The sequence below is a fragment of the Electrophorus electricus genome, chromosome 1, assembly GCF_013358815.1.
Source record: "Electrophorus electricus isolate fEleEle1 chromosome 1, fEleEle1.pri, whole genome shotgun sequence".
Classification (NCBI taxonomy): Eukaryota; Metazoa; Chordata; class Actinopteri; order Gymnotiformes; family Gymnotidae; genus Electrophorus; species Electrophorus electricus.
In genome coordinates, this window is record NC_049535.1 from 31,578,302 (window position 1) to 31,595,067 (window position 16,766).

General features: G+C 44.8%; 1 protein-coding gene across 5 annotated transcripts in view; it reads right to left on the reverse strand.

Annotated features, from left to right (window-relative positions):
• Positions 1-3,410: 3,410 nt before the first annotated feature.
• The window catches only part of abi3a (ABI family, member 3a), a 15,878-nt gene continuing 2,522 nt past the window's right edge, over positions 3,411-16,766 (reverse strand). For 2 of the 5 annotated variants that reach the window (XM_035530678.1, XM_027017869.2), the window contains exons 3-11: positions 14,788-14,967; positions 13,429-13,487; positions 12,599-12,694; positions 12,006-12,319; positions 11,815-11,922; positions 10,578-10,703; positions 5,109-6,499; positions 3,775-3,835; positions 3,411-3,559 (exon numbers count right to left, since the gene is read on the reverse strand). In XM_035530678.1, the coding sequence (XP_035386571.1) occupies positions 6,336-6,499; positions 10,578-10,703; positions 11,815-11,922; positions 12,006-12,319; positions 12,599-12,694; positions 13,429-13,487; positions 14,788-14,967 (1,047 nt within the window). In that variant the 3' untranslated portion in view covers positions 3,411-3,559; positions 3,775-3,835; positions 5,109-6,335. Of the gene's footprint in view, positions 3,560-3,774; positions 3,836-5,108; positions 6,500-10,577; positions 10,704-10,861; positions 10,958-11,391; positions 11,524-11,814; positions 11,923-12,005; positions 12,320-12,598; positions 12,698-13,428; positions 13,488-14,787; positions 14,968-16,766 lie in introns of all 5 variants that reach the window. The other 3 variants (XM_035530671.1, XM_027017868.2, XM_027017870.2) reach the window with 2 other exon arrangements.

A 16,766-nucleotide genomic window follows, 5' to 3' on the forward strand; every position in this document is an offset into this window, starting at 1 on the left:
CAAGCAGGTTTGCCTTCCACATTGCCCTGGTCATATGGAAGGCAGGGGGCGGTGTGCTGGTGGAACAGCAGCACCTGTTCGATGTGTACTACTCACCATCGAGGGTGATGCATGCACTGTGTACACTCCCTAGATAATGTGTGACCATATAAAGAAAGTTCATTATCTGCAGGTGTAAGTATTTGCAGTGTGCTACAAAAGAAGTGGGAGGCCTTGGACTCGCCCCCTTGACCTCTGACCTCCGACAGGTGTCGTAGGTAGGAAAGGTGAGGAGAAGGTGGACGTGCTGATGCTCATCAACACATTTCATCTTTCTAACCCAAAGAGATACAAGTGAAAGGCTGAGGGCTATCTCAGACAGTAACCTATGTAAGAGGGAATTTGCATGGCCAGTGTGTGAGGAATACCTGTTCTGGATATGCCAAATTGTACACTGTAGTAAAAGCCAAATGTCCGTTCCCTGAGATTCGGTCTCTACTGGTCCTGGCCTGGCGTGGCATGCGGTCATTCCTGTTGTCTGTGGCTCTGGAGGGAACCAAAGAGAAGCCTGGCATCATTTCTACCAACTTCTGGACGTACAAGCACAATGACTCAGAATATATTATGTAAAAATATGTGTTTATATACACCCATTGTATACATAAATTGCGTGTGTGTGTATACAATTTAAGTGGGCAAGTGCAGTGTACTGTAGTAGAAGATGAGGAGCTAGTCAAAATTGCAGTGAGGTATACACAGTTTCTAGAAATGAGTTGAAGAACTGAAGGACCTCTGTCTGAATGCCCTGTTTCTCTGGAAACCCTGTGTACTTCACGGCGATTTTTAGTAAATCCACAAGGGGGCAGAGAGAGTTTTTTTATTTAATGCCGATGTGTGTAATGGACTGCTCAGGTTGGAGAAGTACAGCGCTCTGTCTTGTAATGAGGTGGTTGGGAATGTCCCCATGATAGCGATCAGACGTCCCATTCGGACGCCGGGTAGCCTGTTTCTAACCGCTCATCAACCACAATCCCCAGTTCAGTGCTGGAGTCAGAGCTTGTACTAAAATTCCCTCTGCATTGCACAAAATGCATATTTAGCCTTCTTTTCTTTTCTTTCTCAGTAATTCAGCATAATTCGACTTTCATAAGGGAAGTCCTGTAGGACACTGCTAACCATGGCCAAACGCAGCTGGCAGAAAAAGTGGAAGGACACCAAGGCGAATGAACGAGGACCTCATTATGGGGATCTGAAGATGAACATGTGCAGCTGCTCTGTGTTCCTGTCGTCAGTCGTATTGTGTTGTTTTATTCCTCCGCTGTGGTTTCTGTTCAGATTCCACTCATCGTTGCCGCCACACCTCTCAGTAACTCTCCCCACGGGGTCCCGTGTGGGCAGATGTTCGGAGAGGTGCATAACCTGTCTCGCTTCTGTGCCGAGGTTGTGGCCAGAGTGTTGTCAGAGACACCAGAGATGCCGGCCCTGGCTAGACAACGCAAAGGTGCCGCAGGTGTTTTACTCTCTCGCAATACTCACCAGTGCCAGCTGTCGCAGCTGGTAAACTGGTACCACGAACTGTGCATGAGTGCAGGAAAAATGGGTTTGGAGAGGAAAGGAGAAGAGAAGAAGAGCAGAAAAGAGGACACAGACCGTCCTGATATATTACAAAATGGTCAAACTGGTCTCGCATTACATCATAAAAAAGGGCCACAGCATGAAACATGTGATTTTTATGGATGAAACTATATCGCTGTGGGTGTGAGTTTAAGTTAATAGGATGTGTCATAATGCTTTGTGACATACTGCTGTGTCACACATATTGTACTTTGCACTCTTATAACATTTCACTGTCTTGATCTTTTCCTCAGTAAAACCACACTGTTATTCGTTTTACCTCAGAGGACCATATTTGCGTTTCACACACGGTGTGTCATCATCCAGCTCTCACCTATTGTTTGTTTTCAGAATATGGAAATTAGCACTAATATAAAATTAAATATTTCTGCCTATTAGAATATTGAGTATTTTTAGTTGTTAAAACATTTATTTATTTTAATGACCTACTTAAAAACAACCTTTTGGCATTGATTCATACATGAATCTGTTGTTCATATTTACATTTGGAAATTTGTGGCTTAAGGAGAAGGTCACAAGTGTAACCTTTCTCTTATTACACAGCCATGAGATCAAGCAAGATAAGTTGTACGCACAACACGTAGCACAAGTCTCAGGGTGGCCAAGGGCACAAACCACACAGTATCCAGGTGATCCTGCTGGATCACACACTGCCCAGGCTGGAGAGCCCTGCTGGACCACACAGTGGCCAGGTTGGGCTGGAGACATGAATCTCTGCTCGGGGGAGGGGAGAGGCTGCTTTTTGAGAAACAGAACTCACAGGCATGAAGGACAGACAGGTTAATTGCTACTCACTTCATACAGGTCAATATTTAACAGTACTGGATGTTATAACTGCATAGAAAGGACAGTAAGATATTCACATTTTTTAGTGGAGTATGATTAGCCAGAATGTTTTGGAGTATCTTTTTGAGTAGACTACATGGTGTGCTGCTCATACAATTGAACACGCAAAGCCTACATTAAGTTTGGTTAGTCACATTTTTATTTCTTACAAGTTCACAAAGTTAACAAAACATATTTACACTATTTACAAATTTTCAGACTTGAGAGTTAGGGTAAGAAAAAATCACAGTTTCGGACTCCAGTCTTGAATGAGGATCCGCAGTGTCCGTCTTGCTTTCAGCCTTGTGTAGCCTGGTAGGTGAGGTGTTGGCTGGCCCAACATTTCTGAGGTCTGGTGACGGTGTTCTCACGCTGCTAAAAAGCCTGTAGCTGTGCAGGGGTGTGTGTCTGGGCTGGCTGTAGGCTGTGGGATGGAGAGGGTGAGCACTCTGTGTATGCAGGAGGTGGCTCGCAAGGGATGACATCAGGTTTCAGTTCCAGCTGGACAGCAGAGACATGGGGGAATGGGTGACAGCTAATACACATGTGCACTTTTACCTAATGCACTAGACTACGGCGCACCAGAGGGCCATAAGACTTCAATTCCACATAGACTTTAAGCCAAGGGTGTAACATTAAGCCTTTAGTGTAACCCTTGTTAGTGTAACCCTTTCCAATATATTCCAATAATGCATTAAAGTAAATATCCCCAAGTTTACAAATGACTTCAAATGATACATTTATCCCATAGATAGTATATACACTAGATATTAATTTTATTTGTGCAATTAGGCTGTCATACATGTTCGTTAACTGTAACCTGTAATACCACTACTGTACTTTAAAGTTAACTGGGTGACTTTACCAGAGTCGGTGTAATTGCGTGGAGGGAGTTACCTCATTGTAGGGGGGAGGAGAGCTATAGAGGTCCACTGAACTGTAACGCGGGGGGGTCTCCCGCAGGTCTTGACTAGCCAATGAGAGTGGGAGGACATAGACAGACGGGGGGTGCAGGGCCTGGCCCTGCACTGCCCTCTCCTGCCGAGCCCTGTGGACGGCTTTACATACGGATGTGCAGCAGATGATGATGATGGCAAAGGCCACAATGGGCATGAAGATCCTGCCGGGCGTGGGGCGTGTGCGGTGGTGGGATAGTGGGTGGAGCGTGGGTGGTGGTGGGATAGTGGGTGGAGCGTGGGTGGTGGTGGGATAGTGGGTGGAAATAAGGAGTTGGGAAGGGGGCATTGGATGGTGTGTGAAGAGCGTGGACATGGGTTAGTGTCCATCCACCATATTGCAATGATACAAAGACAAGAAGAAGGAAACACCACTTACTGAAATACAGTAAACAGGTCACTTTGAATCATGTTGCTGAAGGAGGGCCCAAGCAGGAACACTGCAGAAGGGAAGTGATTTTGAACATGATTCTGAGAGTGTATAAAAGCATCATACCAGCACAGACAGGGTAAGCAAGCCCTTCTTCAAGACTTCACTAAGATTTATATTTACCCAAAGTGACTTACTTGAGCAACTAAGGTTTAAGGGTCTTGCTCAAGGGCCCAACAGTGGTAAACTAGCTTGAACTGGCAACTTTCTGATTACTAGTCAGGTACTTTAACCACTGATCTACCACTGCTCAAACACTGAATGTGTTACCAGGCATTTCCAACCATATTATGTCATGTCCTACTATACACTTTTTATTTTCTTCAATACTGTAATGGTGGTCTGAATAAAAAAGGCTCATTTATCTTTGTTGAGGCCTATAACAGTAATATACTGTTATAATAAGAGATATGAAACGTAAAACTAACGAAAATGGAATAACCAGAAAGAATATACTAGATACAACCAGCAAGAATATGATGACAGATACTAAAATATTTAAAAATTAAGATCTTAAAGAAACAGAGTCTGAAAATGTTGAAATGCAAAACAAACAGGATATTTAGTGACCAAACCAATGCAGTCAAAACTGGTTCACATGCTTTCTGCTTTCCACTGGAATCATTTGTAATGTATCAGAGGTGACTGGCCATGACACTATCATTTTTATATATATATATATATATATATATATATATATATATATAAATACACTACCCAACTGTGTGCGTGTGTGTGTGTGTGTACACAACAATGATAATATTAGGATAGTTCATTGCAATTATTTGGATTTGCTATTACTTAAATATTATATCAACTGAAGTGTACCTTTTTACCCTAATCACAGGCCTGTGAGACATTATGGTCTTGGCAGAGTTTGTTCCCAGTGTACGGTTAAGCACACTTTTAAAAAAAAGGCCTCTGAGTCAAGAAGCAACACCTAAGCCAGGGACAAGGAGTACCAGGAGTCCTGAAATAGACCACACTCCTCTCCAATCGCTCAGGAAAATAAGGTGTCTGACGCATATCTTCACAACAGGATTTATATAGTCACACTAAAACGTTGCCTAATGTTTTCTTGCAGGAAAAAATGGAATAGCTGTAGTTTCATTTTTGTTAAAACACATCCAAACTATGGACCTGCCTGTTACTCCACAAATCATCCGATAATGACTTCTCAAATCTGTCACAAAAAGCCACAGAATACTTGGAACTCGTCCGATAAATACACCACCAGGGATCTGAGAATTTCCAGTAAAGTAAAACCAAATCAGGTGTCTTACCTCAGGCGTCTTACCCTGGGCCACAGGTAATTAGCTCAGTCGTGGAGTAACAGTGGGAACAGGTCTTATCTGGGGCAGGGTGACCAGTCAGGCTGATAGTCCACACGCAGGTGTTTATGACCACGCCGCCTTGCTTAAAGACACAGCACACACAGTGTTTCCTAGGCTGAGCGGTTGGCCCACCATTCACCTCAACGCCTACCATGAGCTCACCAAAGAGACCCCGCTGTCCTTCACGGCTTTGAAATTCACCCGTTTATTTCATATTCTCTCGCTGCCATTACCAGCATGCATACATATTATTTGTAACATCGATGTCTAGGGTAATGTCAGGATAAAGGCTTTAATGTAGTCTATTATCATACGCGCACAGCAAGCTTTAATTAAAGACATTTGTTTGAACATGTCAGCCCATTCTGGAGACAGTGGCGGTTGAAGAGAACTTCCCAGAGTCGCAGTTATGTTCCAAAGCCTGAAGCCAGACTGAGACACTTCATGCACCAAGAGGAGACCAGAACAGCCATGGAAACAGAGATTTAGATGTAGTCCTGTCTACATTTCCCAGTTATGTGAACAGGAAAGAAAGCATGAACTAGACTAAAATAAATATTGAAAATTTCATGTTCTCACTGATTAACACAGATCTCACTGACATAGCTCAGAGTTACAAATGCAGATTTATATTAAATATTCTGAAAAAGACTTTTAAAAACGCTTCAGCACTACACAGCACAACATAAGTTAATAAATCAATCATCCATTGACTGTGTAACTGTTTATATTTTTGAAATTAAGTAACATACCACTCCAATCATATTAATTAAGGATATTGCTTTAAGAAATCAGTAGAACACCCATGTGATTTAAGTAGGGCCACATGACCCGCATGGAAACTAAGGCAGACTTTTGATCAGTGTAGAATCCCCTTTTAGTTACTTAATTTGCTATAAATAAATATTTAAGCTAAGTGCTAAGTAAAAAACATAGGAAATCACAATATTCCTGGGGAGTCATTACAGTGCCAAAACAGCAATAAAAAAGATTCCTATCACACCACACTGTGATTCAAACCAAGCACTTTTCCACTTTAGCAGGGTGCTCTCTGAACAGTACAACATTCTGCTATTAAAAGGAAGAAGCCCAGCGCGCTGAGGTTTCGTTTGGCCTGTGAGCGGTGCGTCTGTGTTGTTTCTTCAGGCAGTCGCCCCACTCAGGGAGACTGGTGAGTTAGCTGGTACGCTCCACATAGTTTCCCGGGAAGAATCCTGCGAGCCCGTTTAGGACGCCCTCACACCAGCCATCCTCATTCCTCCTGGTCAGGTAGATCACATCCCCCACCTGGAAGGCCAAGTCGCCAGGCTTGCCAGTGTCATAGCTGTATAGTGCCACCACTTGGCAGAAAACAAAATTACAATGAGGAGTAAGAATTCAGTTCTAAGGCAAGGCAAGGAAAGTTTACTTATATATCTTTCATATACCGTGGTAATTCAAAGTGCTTCACATAAAATAATTCAATAACATTTATGTAGCATTATGACATCTTGCTTTCTCTCTGCTACAAAGCAAAGACGATTGGCACATTGAAATGCCACATATCTGCACATTATAATTTTCCCATTTCTTAAAGACCCCATACAGACCTAGCAGCTGTATATACATACATCACAATCTCTAATACTTTGTCAGATTAGATTTCTTGCCCCAGTATGTCATGCATGTTGCATGTTTGTTATAGGCTGGGTAAACACACCCACTACACTACTACAGAGTTCAGGGCACTCCCTCCACATTACTACAGAGTTCAGAGCTCTCTCTACACTACTAGAGTTCAGAGCGCTCCCTCTACACTACTACAGAGTTCAGAGCTCTCTCTACACTACTAGAGTTCAGAGCTCCCTCTACACTACTACAGAGTTCAGAGCTCTCTCTACACTACTAGAGTTCAGAGCGCTCCCTCTACACTACTACAGAGTTCAGAGCTCCCTCTACACTACTACAGAGTTCAGCGCTCTCTCTACACTACTAGAGTTCAGAGCGCTCCCTCTACACTACTACAGAGTTCAGAGCTCTCTCTCTACACTACTACAGAGTTCAGAGCGCTCTCTCTACACTACTACAGAGTTCAGAGCTCCCTTTACACTACTAGAGTTCAGAGCTCCCTCTACACTACTACAGAGTTCAGAGCTCCCTCTACACTACTACAGAGTTCAGAGCTCTCTCTCTACACTACTACAGAGTTCAGAGCTCCCTTTACACTACTAGAGTTCAGAGCTCCCTCTACACTACTACAGAGTTCAGAGCTCCCTCTACACTACTAGAGTTCAGAGCTCCCTCTACACTACTACAGAGTTCAGAGCTCCCTTTACACTACTAGAGTTCAGAGCTCCCTCTACACTACTACAGAGGTCAGAGCTCCCTCTACACTACTACAGAGTTCAGAGCTCTCTCTACACTACTACAGAGTTCAGAGCTCTCTCTCTACACTACTACTAGAGTTCAGAGCTCCCTCTACACTACTACAGAGTTCAGAGCTCTCTCTACACTACTACAGAGTTCAGAGCTTTCTCTCTACACCACTACAGAGTTCAGAGCTCCCTCTACACTACTACAGAGTTCAGAGCTCCCTCTACACTACTACAGAGTTCAGAGCTCCCTCTACACTACTAGAGTTCAGAGCTCTCTCTCTACACTACTAGAGTTCAGAGCTCTCTCTCTACACTACTACTAGAGTTCAGAGCTCCCTCTACACTACTACAGAGTTCAGAGCTCCCTCTACACTACTACAGAGTTCAGAGCTCTCTCTCTACACCACTACAGAGTTCAGAGCGCCCTCTACACTACTACAGAGTTCAGAGCTCCCTCTACACTACTACAGAGTTCAGAGTGCTCTCTACACTACTACAGAGTTCAGAGCTCTCCCTCTACACTACTACAGAGTTCAGAGCGCTCTCTCTACACTACTACAGAGTTCAGAGCTCTCTCTCTACACTACTACAGAGTTCAGAGCGCTCTCTCTACACTACTACAGAGTTCAGAGCTCCCTCTACACTACTACAGAGTTCAGAGCTCTCTCTCTACACTACTACCGAGTTCAGAGCTCTCTCTCTACACTACTACAGAGTTCAGAGCTCTCTCTCTACACTACTACTAGAGTTCAGAGCTCCCTCTACACTACTACAGAGTTCAGAGCTCTCTCTCTACACTACTACAGAGTTCAGAGCTCCCTCTACACTACTACAGAGTTCAGAGCTCTCTCTCTACACTACTAGAGTTCAGAGCTCTCCCTCTACACTACTAGAGTTCAGAGCTCCCTCTACACTACTACAGAGTTCAGAGCTCCCTCTACACTACTAGAGTTCAGAGCTCCCTCTACACTACTACAGAGTTCAGAGCTCCCTCTACACTACTACAGAGTTCAGAGCTCTCTCTCTACACTACTACAGAGTTCAGAGCTCCCTCTACACTACTACAGAGTTCAGAGCTCCCTCTACACTACTACAGAGTTCAGAGCTCTCTCTCTACACTACTACAGAGTTCAGAGCTCCCTCTACACTACTACAGAGTTCAGAGCTCTCCCTCTACACTACTAGAGTTCAGAGCTCCCTCTACACTACTACAGAGTTCAGAGCTCTCTCTCTACACCACTACAGAGTTCAGAGCTCCCTCTACACTACTACAGAGTTCAGAGCTCCCTCTACACTACTACAGAGTTCAGAGCTCTCTCTCTACACTACTACAGAGTTCAGAGCTCCCTCTACACTACTAGAGTTCAGAGCTCCCTCTACACTACTACAGAGTTCAGAGCTCCCTCTACACTAGTACACATGTTCACAGCTCTCTCTCTACACCACTACAGAGTTCAGAGCTCCCTCTACACTACTACAGAGTTCAGAGCTCCCTTTACACTACTAGAGTTCAGAGCTCCCGCTACACTACTACAGAGTTCAGAGCTCCCTCTACACTACTACAGAGTTCAGAGCTCTCTCTCTACACTACTACAGAGTTCAGAGCTCCCTCTACACTACTACAGAGTTCAGAGCTCCCTCTACACTACTACAGAGTTCAGAGCTCTCTCTCTACACTACTACAGAGTTCAGAGCTCCCTCTACACTACTAGAGTTCAGAGCTCCCTCTACACCACTACAGAGTTCAGAGCTCCCTCTACACTACTACAGAGTTCAGAGCTCCCTCTACACTACTACAGAGTTCAGAGCTCTCCCTCTACACTACTACAGAGTTCAGAGCTCCCTCTACACTACTACAGAGTTCAGAGCTCTCCCTCTACACTACTACAGAGTTCAGAGCTCTCTCTCTACACTACTACAGAGTTCAGAGCTCCCTCTACACTACTACAGAGTTCAGAGCTCCCTCTACACTACTACAGAGTTCAGAGCTCCCTCTACACTACTACAGAGTTCAGAGCTCTCTCTCTACACTACTACAGAGTTCAGAGCTCCCTCTACACTACTAGAGTTCAGAGCTCCCTCTACACCACTACAGAGTTCAGAGCTCTCTCTACACTACTACAGAGTTCAGAGCTCCCTCTACACTACTACAGAGTTCAGAGCTCTCCCTCTACACTACTACAGAGTTCAGAGCTCCCTCTGCACTACTACAGAGTTCAGAGCTCTCCCTCTACACTACTACAGAGTTCAGAGCTCTCACTCTACACTACTAGAGTTCAGAGCTCTCTCTACACTAGTACACATGTTCACAGCTCTCTCTCTACACCACTACAGAGTTCAGAGCTCCCTCTACACTACTACAGAGTTCAGAGCTCCCTTTACACTACTAGAGTTCAGAGCTCCCTCTACACTACTACAGAGTTCAGAGCTCCCTCTACACTACTACAGAGTTCAGAGCTCTCTCTCTACACTACTACAGAGTTCAGAGCTCTCTCTCTACACTACTACAGAGTTCAGAGCTCCCTCTACACTACTACAGAGTTCAGAGCTCCCTCTACACTACTACAGAGTTCAGAGCTCTCTCTACACTAGTAGAGTTCAGAGCTCCCTCTACACTACTACAGAGTTCAGAGCTCCCTTTACACTACTAGAGTTCAGAGCTCCCTCTACACTACTACAGAGTTCAGAGCTCCCTCTACACTACTACAGAGTTCAGAGCTCTCTCTCTACACTACTACAGAGTTCAGAGCTCCCTCTACACTACTACAGAGTTCAGAGCTCTCTCTCTACACTACTACAGAGTTCAGAGCTCCCTCTACACTACTAGAGTTCAGAGCTCCCTCTACACTACTACAGAGTTCAGAGCTCCCTCTACACTACTACAGAGTTCAGAGCTCTCTCTCTACACTACTACAGAGTTCAGAGCTCCCTCTACACTACTAGAGTTCAGAGCTCTCTCTACACTAGTACACATGTTCACATGCTATTTCTGAATGCATGTGTGTTGACAGTAACAGTGGTCTAGCGTTCACCCCTGCTGTGATCTACCAATGCAGGCCTCTACCTTCCTCAAGGTACTCAGCAGGGGTGGAGGTGTCATAGTCCACGGGGGGAGGCAGAGGGGGCAAGTCCTCAAAGCCATCCAAGCAGTCCATGAATGGAGGTGGTGAAAGAGCTGGAATCTCCAAGTCTAGAAGCAAACGAAAACACAGCTTCTTCTAACTTCTGGATTCTCTAGAAGATTGGCATCCAAAAAAAAAAAAAAGCAGCAAAAGGATATATTGCTCCAAGCAAAGGCAGGAAAGTGAGGAGGAGGAGCAGAGGCGCAGAGCGGTGGGCTAGACTTACCAAGATGCTGTAGGCGGGTGGGAATCCAACAACGTGGACTCAGTGAAGTGGGTGGAGCCAGAGGAGGGGGGTATGGAGGGGGTGGGGGGATCATGACTGACAGGCGACCGCACAGAAATGGACCAATCATGCAGACCATTTATATGACATTGGCTAAGGTGCTTTTATTTTTCCCTTTTCTTCTACTAAGACATTTTATAAATAGGGGAAAAAAATAAATTCTCAAGAGTGCAGTCATCTACTATTTACTGTCATTTACTACTCCAGTCACTGCATTAAAAATGGTATTGGTTGACGTCTTGTAAGGGACAAGGCAGGGACATACGTAAAGCTTGATGCCACTCTAAATGACACTAAATGTTTATACTCAGTGAGCTGTACACTCATATATTCCAAATGTCCTCTCGAATGACCAACTCATAATAATGACTTCTGGAGTTTGACCGCTACCACGTGTCAGGCTGGCAGTGAGCTAACTTTAAGTGTCCTGTGGGAGGGAAGCAGCATGGACCCGCACGTTGGGGCCTTACGTGACTGGGCCTGGGGGAGGAGGAGTGAACGGGAGTAGAGGGAGCGGGTACTGGGGCCCGCACGGACCCTCAGAGACATGGAGCGGCTGCTGGGCGGGGGCTGTCGTGCCCGCGAACGACGAGAGCGGCGAGCTGAACAGCAGCACACGGAGAAACACGTGAGACAAACACACCCCCCCCAACACATCCGCTTAGACACAAGAGATACATATGAGCTTTCACACACACTTGTGCAGAGACACACAAACACATAGCTAGACTTAAGCACACGCCCAAGATACGCTATGTAAAGAAAAGAAATCGTAAAGTTGGCTGATTTTGTCGATGTATCGCTACAGCAAACACCACAGTAGAGCCTGAGGCAGTCAGCCGAACTCTCAAACGCGAGTGAACAATGGACAAGTGTATGGAGGTCTTCCATACCATCTCCGTGCTCCTCAGCAAAGTGGGGAGGAGGGGTGGGAATCTGCAGCACATCGATGATGGGTGGAGGGAGGCACTCCGGAAGTGGCAAGCTGTTCTCCTCTGGCACTGAGCAATGAAGGAACAAACATCATCGTAAAAACTCACTCAGCTCACCCACCCTCACCTTGCAGGGACTCCTGTTCTCCTACCTGTCTCCAGCAGTGGAGCAGGCGGAGGCGGGGCTATGCTGCCCAGGTCGCTGGCTTCAAAGTTCTCCTCTGCAGGGGGCATGGGTGGAGGTGGGAGGAGGTCGCAGGGGGCAAAGTGTGGTGGAGGTGCTGGAGGGATATTGAGCTTGGGCTCTGGCCCCACCTCGTCCAGCATGGCCGGGGCCGGTGGCCCATTCCCCAGCAGGGGCGGGGCCGGTGATCCATTCTCCAGCAGTGTGCTAACAATGTCGGTGTCAGGGCTTGTGGGCCAATTGGGGACAACAGGTGGTGACACAGCTTTCCCAAAGCTGGATCTGAAGCCAATGTTGCACACGCACACATGCATGTGCACACACAGACATGCACAAAGAGTCAAAACAGTAGTAGCTCAGTGGTTAAGGTACTTGACTTGTAATAGGAAGGTTGCAGGTTTCAAGCCCCACCAATAGTTGGGCCTCTGAGCAATTGCTCAAATTGTACTCAGTCATAATTGTAAGCTGCTTTTGATAAAAGCGTCAGCTAAATGCCATTAAATGTAAAAAATGGAGCAAGTTTCGAAACGAGCCTCTCCCATCTTCCAGCTAAATACTTACGTAGTCATTTTATCACTGAGGGAGGTTTGAGACGCGCCGCGGGACAGAGAAGGTGCTACGGGACACTGGACCGGCTCCGCAGGACGGCTGTTCCTCCTGCTATCACACATACACACACACATAAGCACCCAAAAAAACTCACACACATGCATACACACACACACACACACACACATACGCACACAAAGACGTACATGCATGCATACAGATAAAAACAGACACATCCCCAAACAGGAAATTACATATGCAGATGCACAACAGGCATAAGCAAACACACAAACACACACAAAACGTTCTTAATATCAGTTCTTAGTACTGGATACTAAATAAGGAATATTAGAAGACGTTAGCTGTTGGCTGTTAGGTCTATCAGGCAGCGTTGGACTGTGACACTGACTCTTCTCTGTTTTCATGCATGCTGACATTGACTGACACCGAAACACATTGAAACTTCCACTGAAGGCTTCTTCAGTGCCTCTGAAGGTGACTTCTGCAGAGGAAGTGGGCTGATCAAAACAGAATGAACTTCCTGCCGATGACACACTGTTGTTACACAGGAAAGGGAACTAATGCAAGTGGTTAAGACTTAGATGTTCATTCTCCACGTGAGGTCCCATGCCTTTTTCTGGTCAGCATCCAGAACAACGTAGGCGGTCTATTCACATGATTTGTTCATATTCATGTTCATAATGTGTTGAGAAGCAAAAGAGATCACATCTTAAAAACGGATAGTTGTAGGTGACAGCGACAGTGAATAATGTTAAGAAGAATAACGGAAATGGTTGTTGGTAACAGTGTGCCGTGAAGGTGGGTTACGGCATGTGACGTACCCCAATGTCCCGCCCTGCTTACGCATCATGGTCGCCTTCCTCTCCTGTGGCTTGGCATCCTGAAAAGAGCAGGACATTTCAAGAACTGCTGGTCACAGGACCCTGGTGTTTACACAGTAATCACTGTTCTCATGGCTTCAGTATAACAGAACAGCCTGGGAATGACTGCTCAGATCTGCTACAGCTTTGAGCTCCTGATACTGGTGTTCCATTTGTGTGTGTGCGTAGGTGTGTGTGTGTGTGTGTGTGTGTGTGTGTGTGTGTGTGTGTGTGTGTGAGGGTTGATTTGGTAGTTGTATAAGTGTTTGAGCAGTCTTCCAATGATGTGTGCTTGTTATATATGTGAAGGTTGATTTGTGGTTGGGTGAGTGAGTATCCTTTTGTGACTGTGTGATTGGTAAGTGTGAAGGTTGCTTTGGTGGTTGGGTGAGTGTTTGAAAAGTCTTGAGTGTTCTGATATGCATGGGCTGGTTTAGCGGTTAGATGTTTGAACAATCTTTTGTGACTGCGTGTTTGGTGTATGTGAGGATTGGTTTGTGGTTGGGTGAGTGTTTGAGAAGTCTTTTGTAGCTATGTGTTTGCATAAGTGAGAGTGAATGTGATTCTTTAGGGCACTGCATGATTCATGTATCTTTGTGTCTCTGTGCTCAGTCTGGATGCACTAAGGGTTTGTGAAGGCATCACTGAGCCAGATTAGTCTGCAATGCACCAATCAGGGCCTCTCACCGTTTTCCCACGGTGCTTTGTGGCTGCCAGCCAGCCAGCCTACTCTGTGTGTGTGTGTGTGTGTGTGTGTGTGTGTGTGTGTGTGTGTGTGTGTGCATGCATTTGTATGTGTATATTTGACAAAGAACCAGAATGAAAGACAGAGAGAATGAAAAAGGGCATTCTGAATGTCCCTGTGCATCTCGGTTGGGTGTGTGTGTGTGTGTGTGTGTGTGTGTGTGTGTGTGTGTGTGTGTGTGTGTGTGTGCAGCAAGATGACATTTGTCTATGTGCAGGATGTGGCAAAGCGTTTCACTTCCAAGGCAAAGCTGAGAAATCAGACAAGAGCCGGGCATGGCTGTGTGATTTTTCACACATTCTAGCACATTCTCTATAACTTTTCACTTCTTGTAAAGGCATATAACTAAACTGTTCCTGTTCACAGCTGCAAACAAATTATAACATTTCTTTTTACAAATACCTGCATGGAGAATTAGCGTTAACTAATTCTAGAATTTTGCCAGCATGCTGTACCAGATACCAGACTTACAGATGCACTTTAATGTGTGTGATGCATGATAGGGGTTTCCAGACATTGAACAACTGACCACAATTCCTTTGTATGCATTTGACAGGTGTGAAGAGGGCATTCACCTTCATGCTGTGACCCAGAGAGTCCAGGCTGGAGTATGAGATGGGGTTGCGTGTGTATTTGGGTTTGGGCTCTTTGCCCCCAGGGGGTGGGATGACCTTGTTGCTCCTGGAGCAGCGCTTGGTCATGGTAAAAACGCCGATCTCTCGACGAGCCACCTTCTCCCGATGCATGTCCACTGTCTGCACAAAAACAGGAGGACAGGTTCAGAGTGGATACGACGGACATGTACGTCCTGCAAACGCCCTGCAAATACTTCTGTACACTATATGTACATATAAAGTCATATAAGGTCATTTTCAAAGGGTTTTTTTTGTGGGTATATTAGTTTACAGTTTAGTTTTTTCTTTTTGTTACTTCAGTTTTTTTAATGTTGGTCCTTGTAACACGATAAAACAATGCAAGAGACATAAAAAAACAGAGAAATATGTTGACCGTGATCCTGGGGTTCAAGCATGAATTTGCATGTAAGGCCAAAAGTGCAGTAACTAATGCACAATAACTGTAAAACGTAATGGTGACGTTTGAGAACATTAGTGAAATCCCTGGGATTAGATGTCTGAGTCCACAATCTGATCACAATGGGATTCACTTATATTTCAGTTTTGAAAATATCTTTTTTGTTGTTGTTGCTGTTATAGGACCCTCTATTCACAGAAATGTCCAAAATTCAGCATGCCAACTCAAAATCAAAAGGAATGTTCTTGTCATATTTCAAGATAATTACTCAAATAATTCCTGTTTTACAGCTATTTTGAATGAATAAGCACACTATGGAAGGACAGTTAAGATCACCTGGTATGCAGGATCCATGCTCTGTATGAATGTCAACATGATCATTATTGAGGTTCAGTCACTTGTGAACATTCTGATACCAAATTTTTGAGGATTGCACAAAAGTCTAGTTCAAAAAGTGCATGTTCCAATCAATGAAAAACATGCACACAGGCATAAAAAAACAGTAGAAGGATTTATTGACTTAAATTTGGAAAATTGTCAGTCTTTAAAAATGATTAAAGTATTTCAGGTGTCGTGTGATAAGGGGAGATTATTTAGCTAGTGGATTGAATTAGAAACTGTTAACATTAGGAAAAAACTCAAGATCAATTCTGAGATTATGGTGAAAATCCTGATCTGAGATGGTTGGATGTTTCAAACAATAACCATTAGCAGAAAGACAATGTTTATGTAAACACTTGTAAATGAAAAGTTGAATCACTAAATATTAAATGCTATATGAATTTCATAAATTATTTCTTGTGAATAAGTAGTGCTTTTTGGATCTGTACTAAAAGAGTAGACTCACTTTATAAATTTCATTTATTAATCTGAACAGTGCAAGTTAAATCTTTTAGATGAGCAGACACTGTTCTTTTACAACTTGATTTACTAACATTGCACCCCTGCTACCAGATTATCCTAATATCCTAAAAACACCAATCTCTCTTCCCACTGCAGGCCTTTGGAATGGGTGAAAGAAGGTACCATTATTCCAGGCTTGCTTGTCCAGGCTCTTCCTGGGTGCATGGGAGACAATGGAGAACATCAATCAGGGACAGTATTAGTCCCTGAGGGTGAGAACACAGGGCCTTTCATTCTCAGGCTCTGGGAGACCAACCCCCCCCCCCCCCCACCCCGCACCCCCGCCGTGGGCCCACCTCAGGTGACCTGGTTAAGCAGCCTGGGCACCGAGGGGTGAGGTAGGCGAGTTGGAATGGTATGCCGAAGACCCTGCCAGAAAAAAGGAGTCTAGAGAACAGAGGGGGGGAGGGGCTTAAAGACTCTTGAGCTGGCTTCTGTTACCTTAGTAACAGAGCCCCAGTGACAGGCCCCTGGAGGTCAGAGCAGTGGTATTCACTGAACTGGGGGATACACATCAAATCAAGTGTTTACTTTTAATTATCATTTTCTAAATCAATTTAACCAAAATGTACTATCAATGATAGTATCTGCAAAAGAGCAATTCCACAAATTCTGTTTT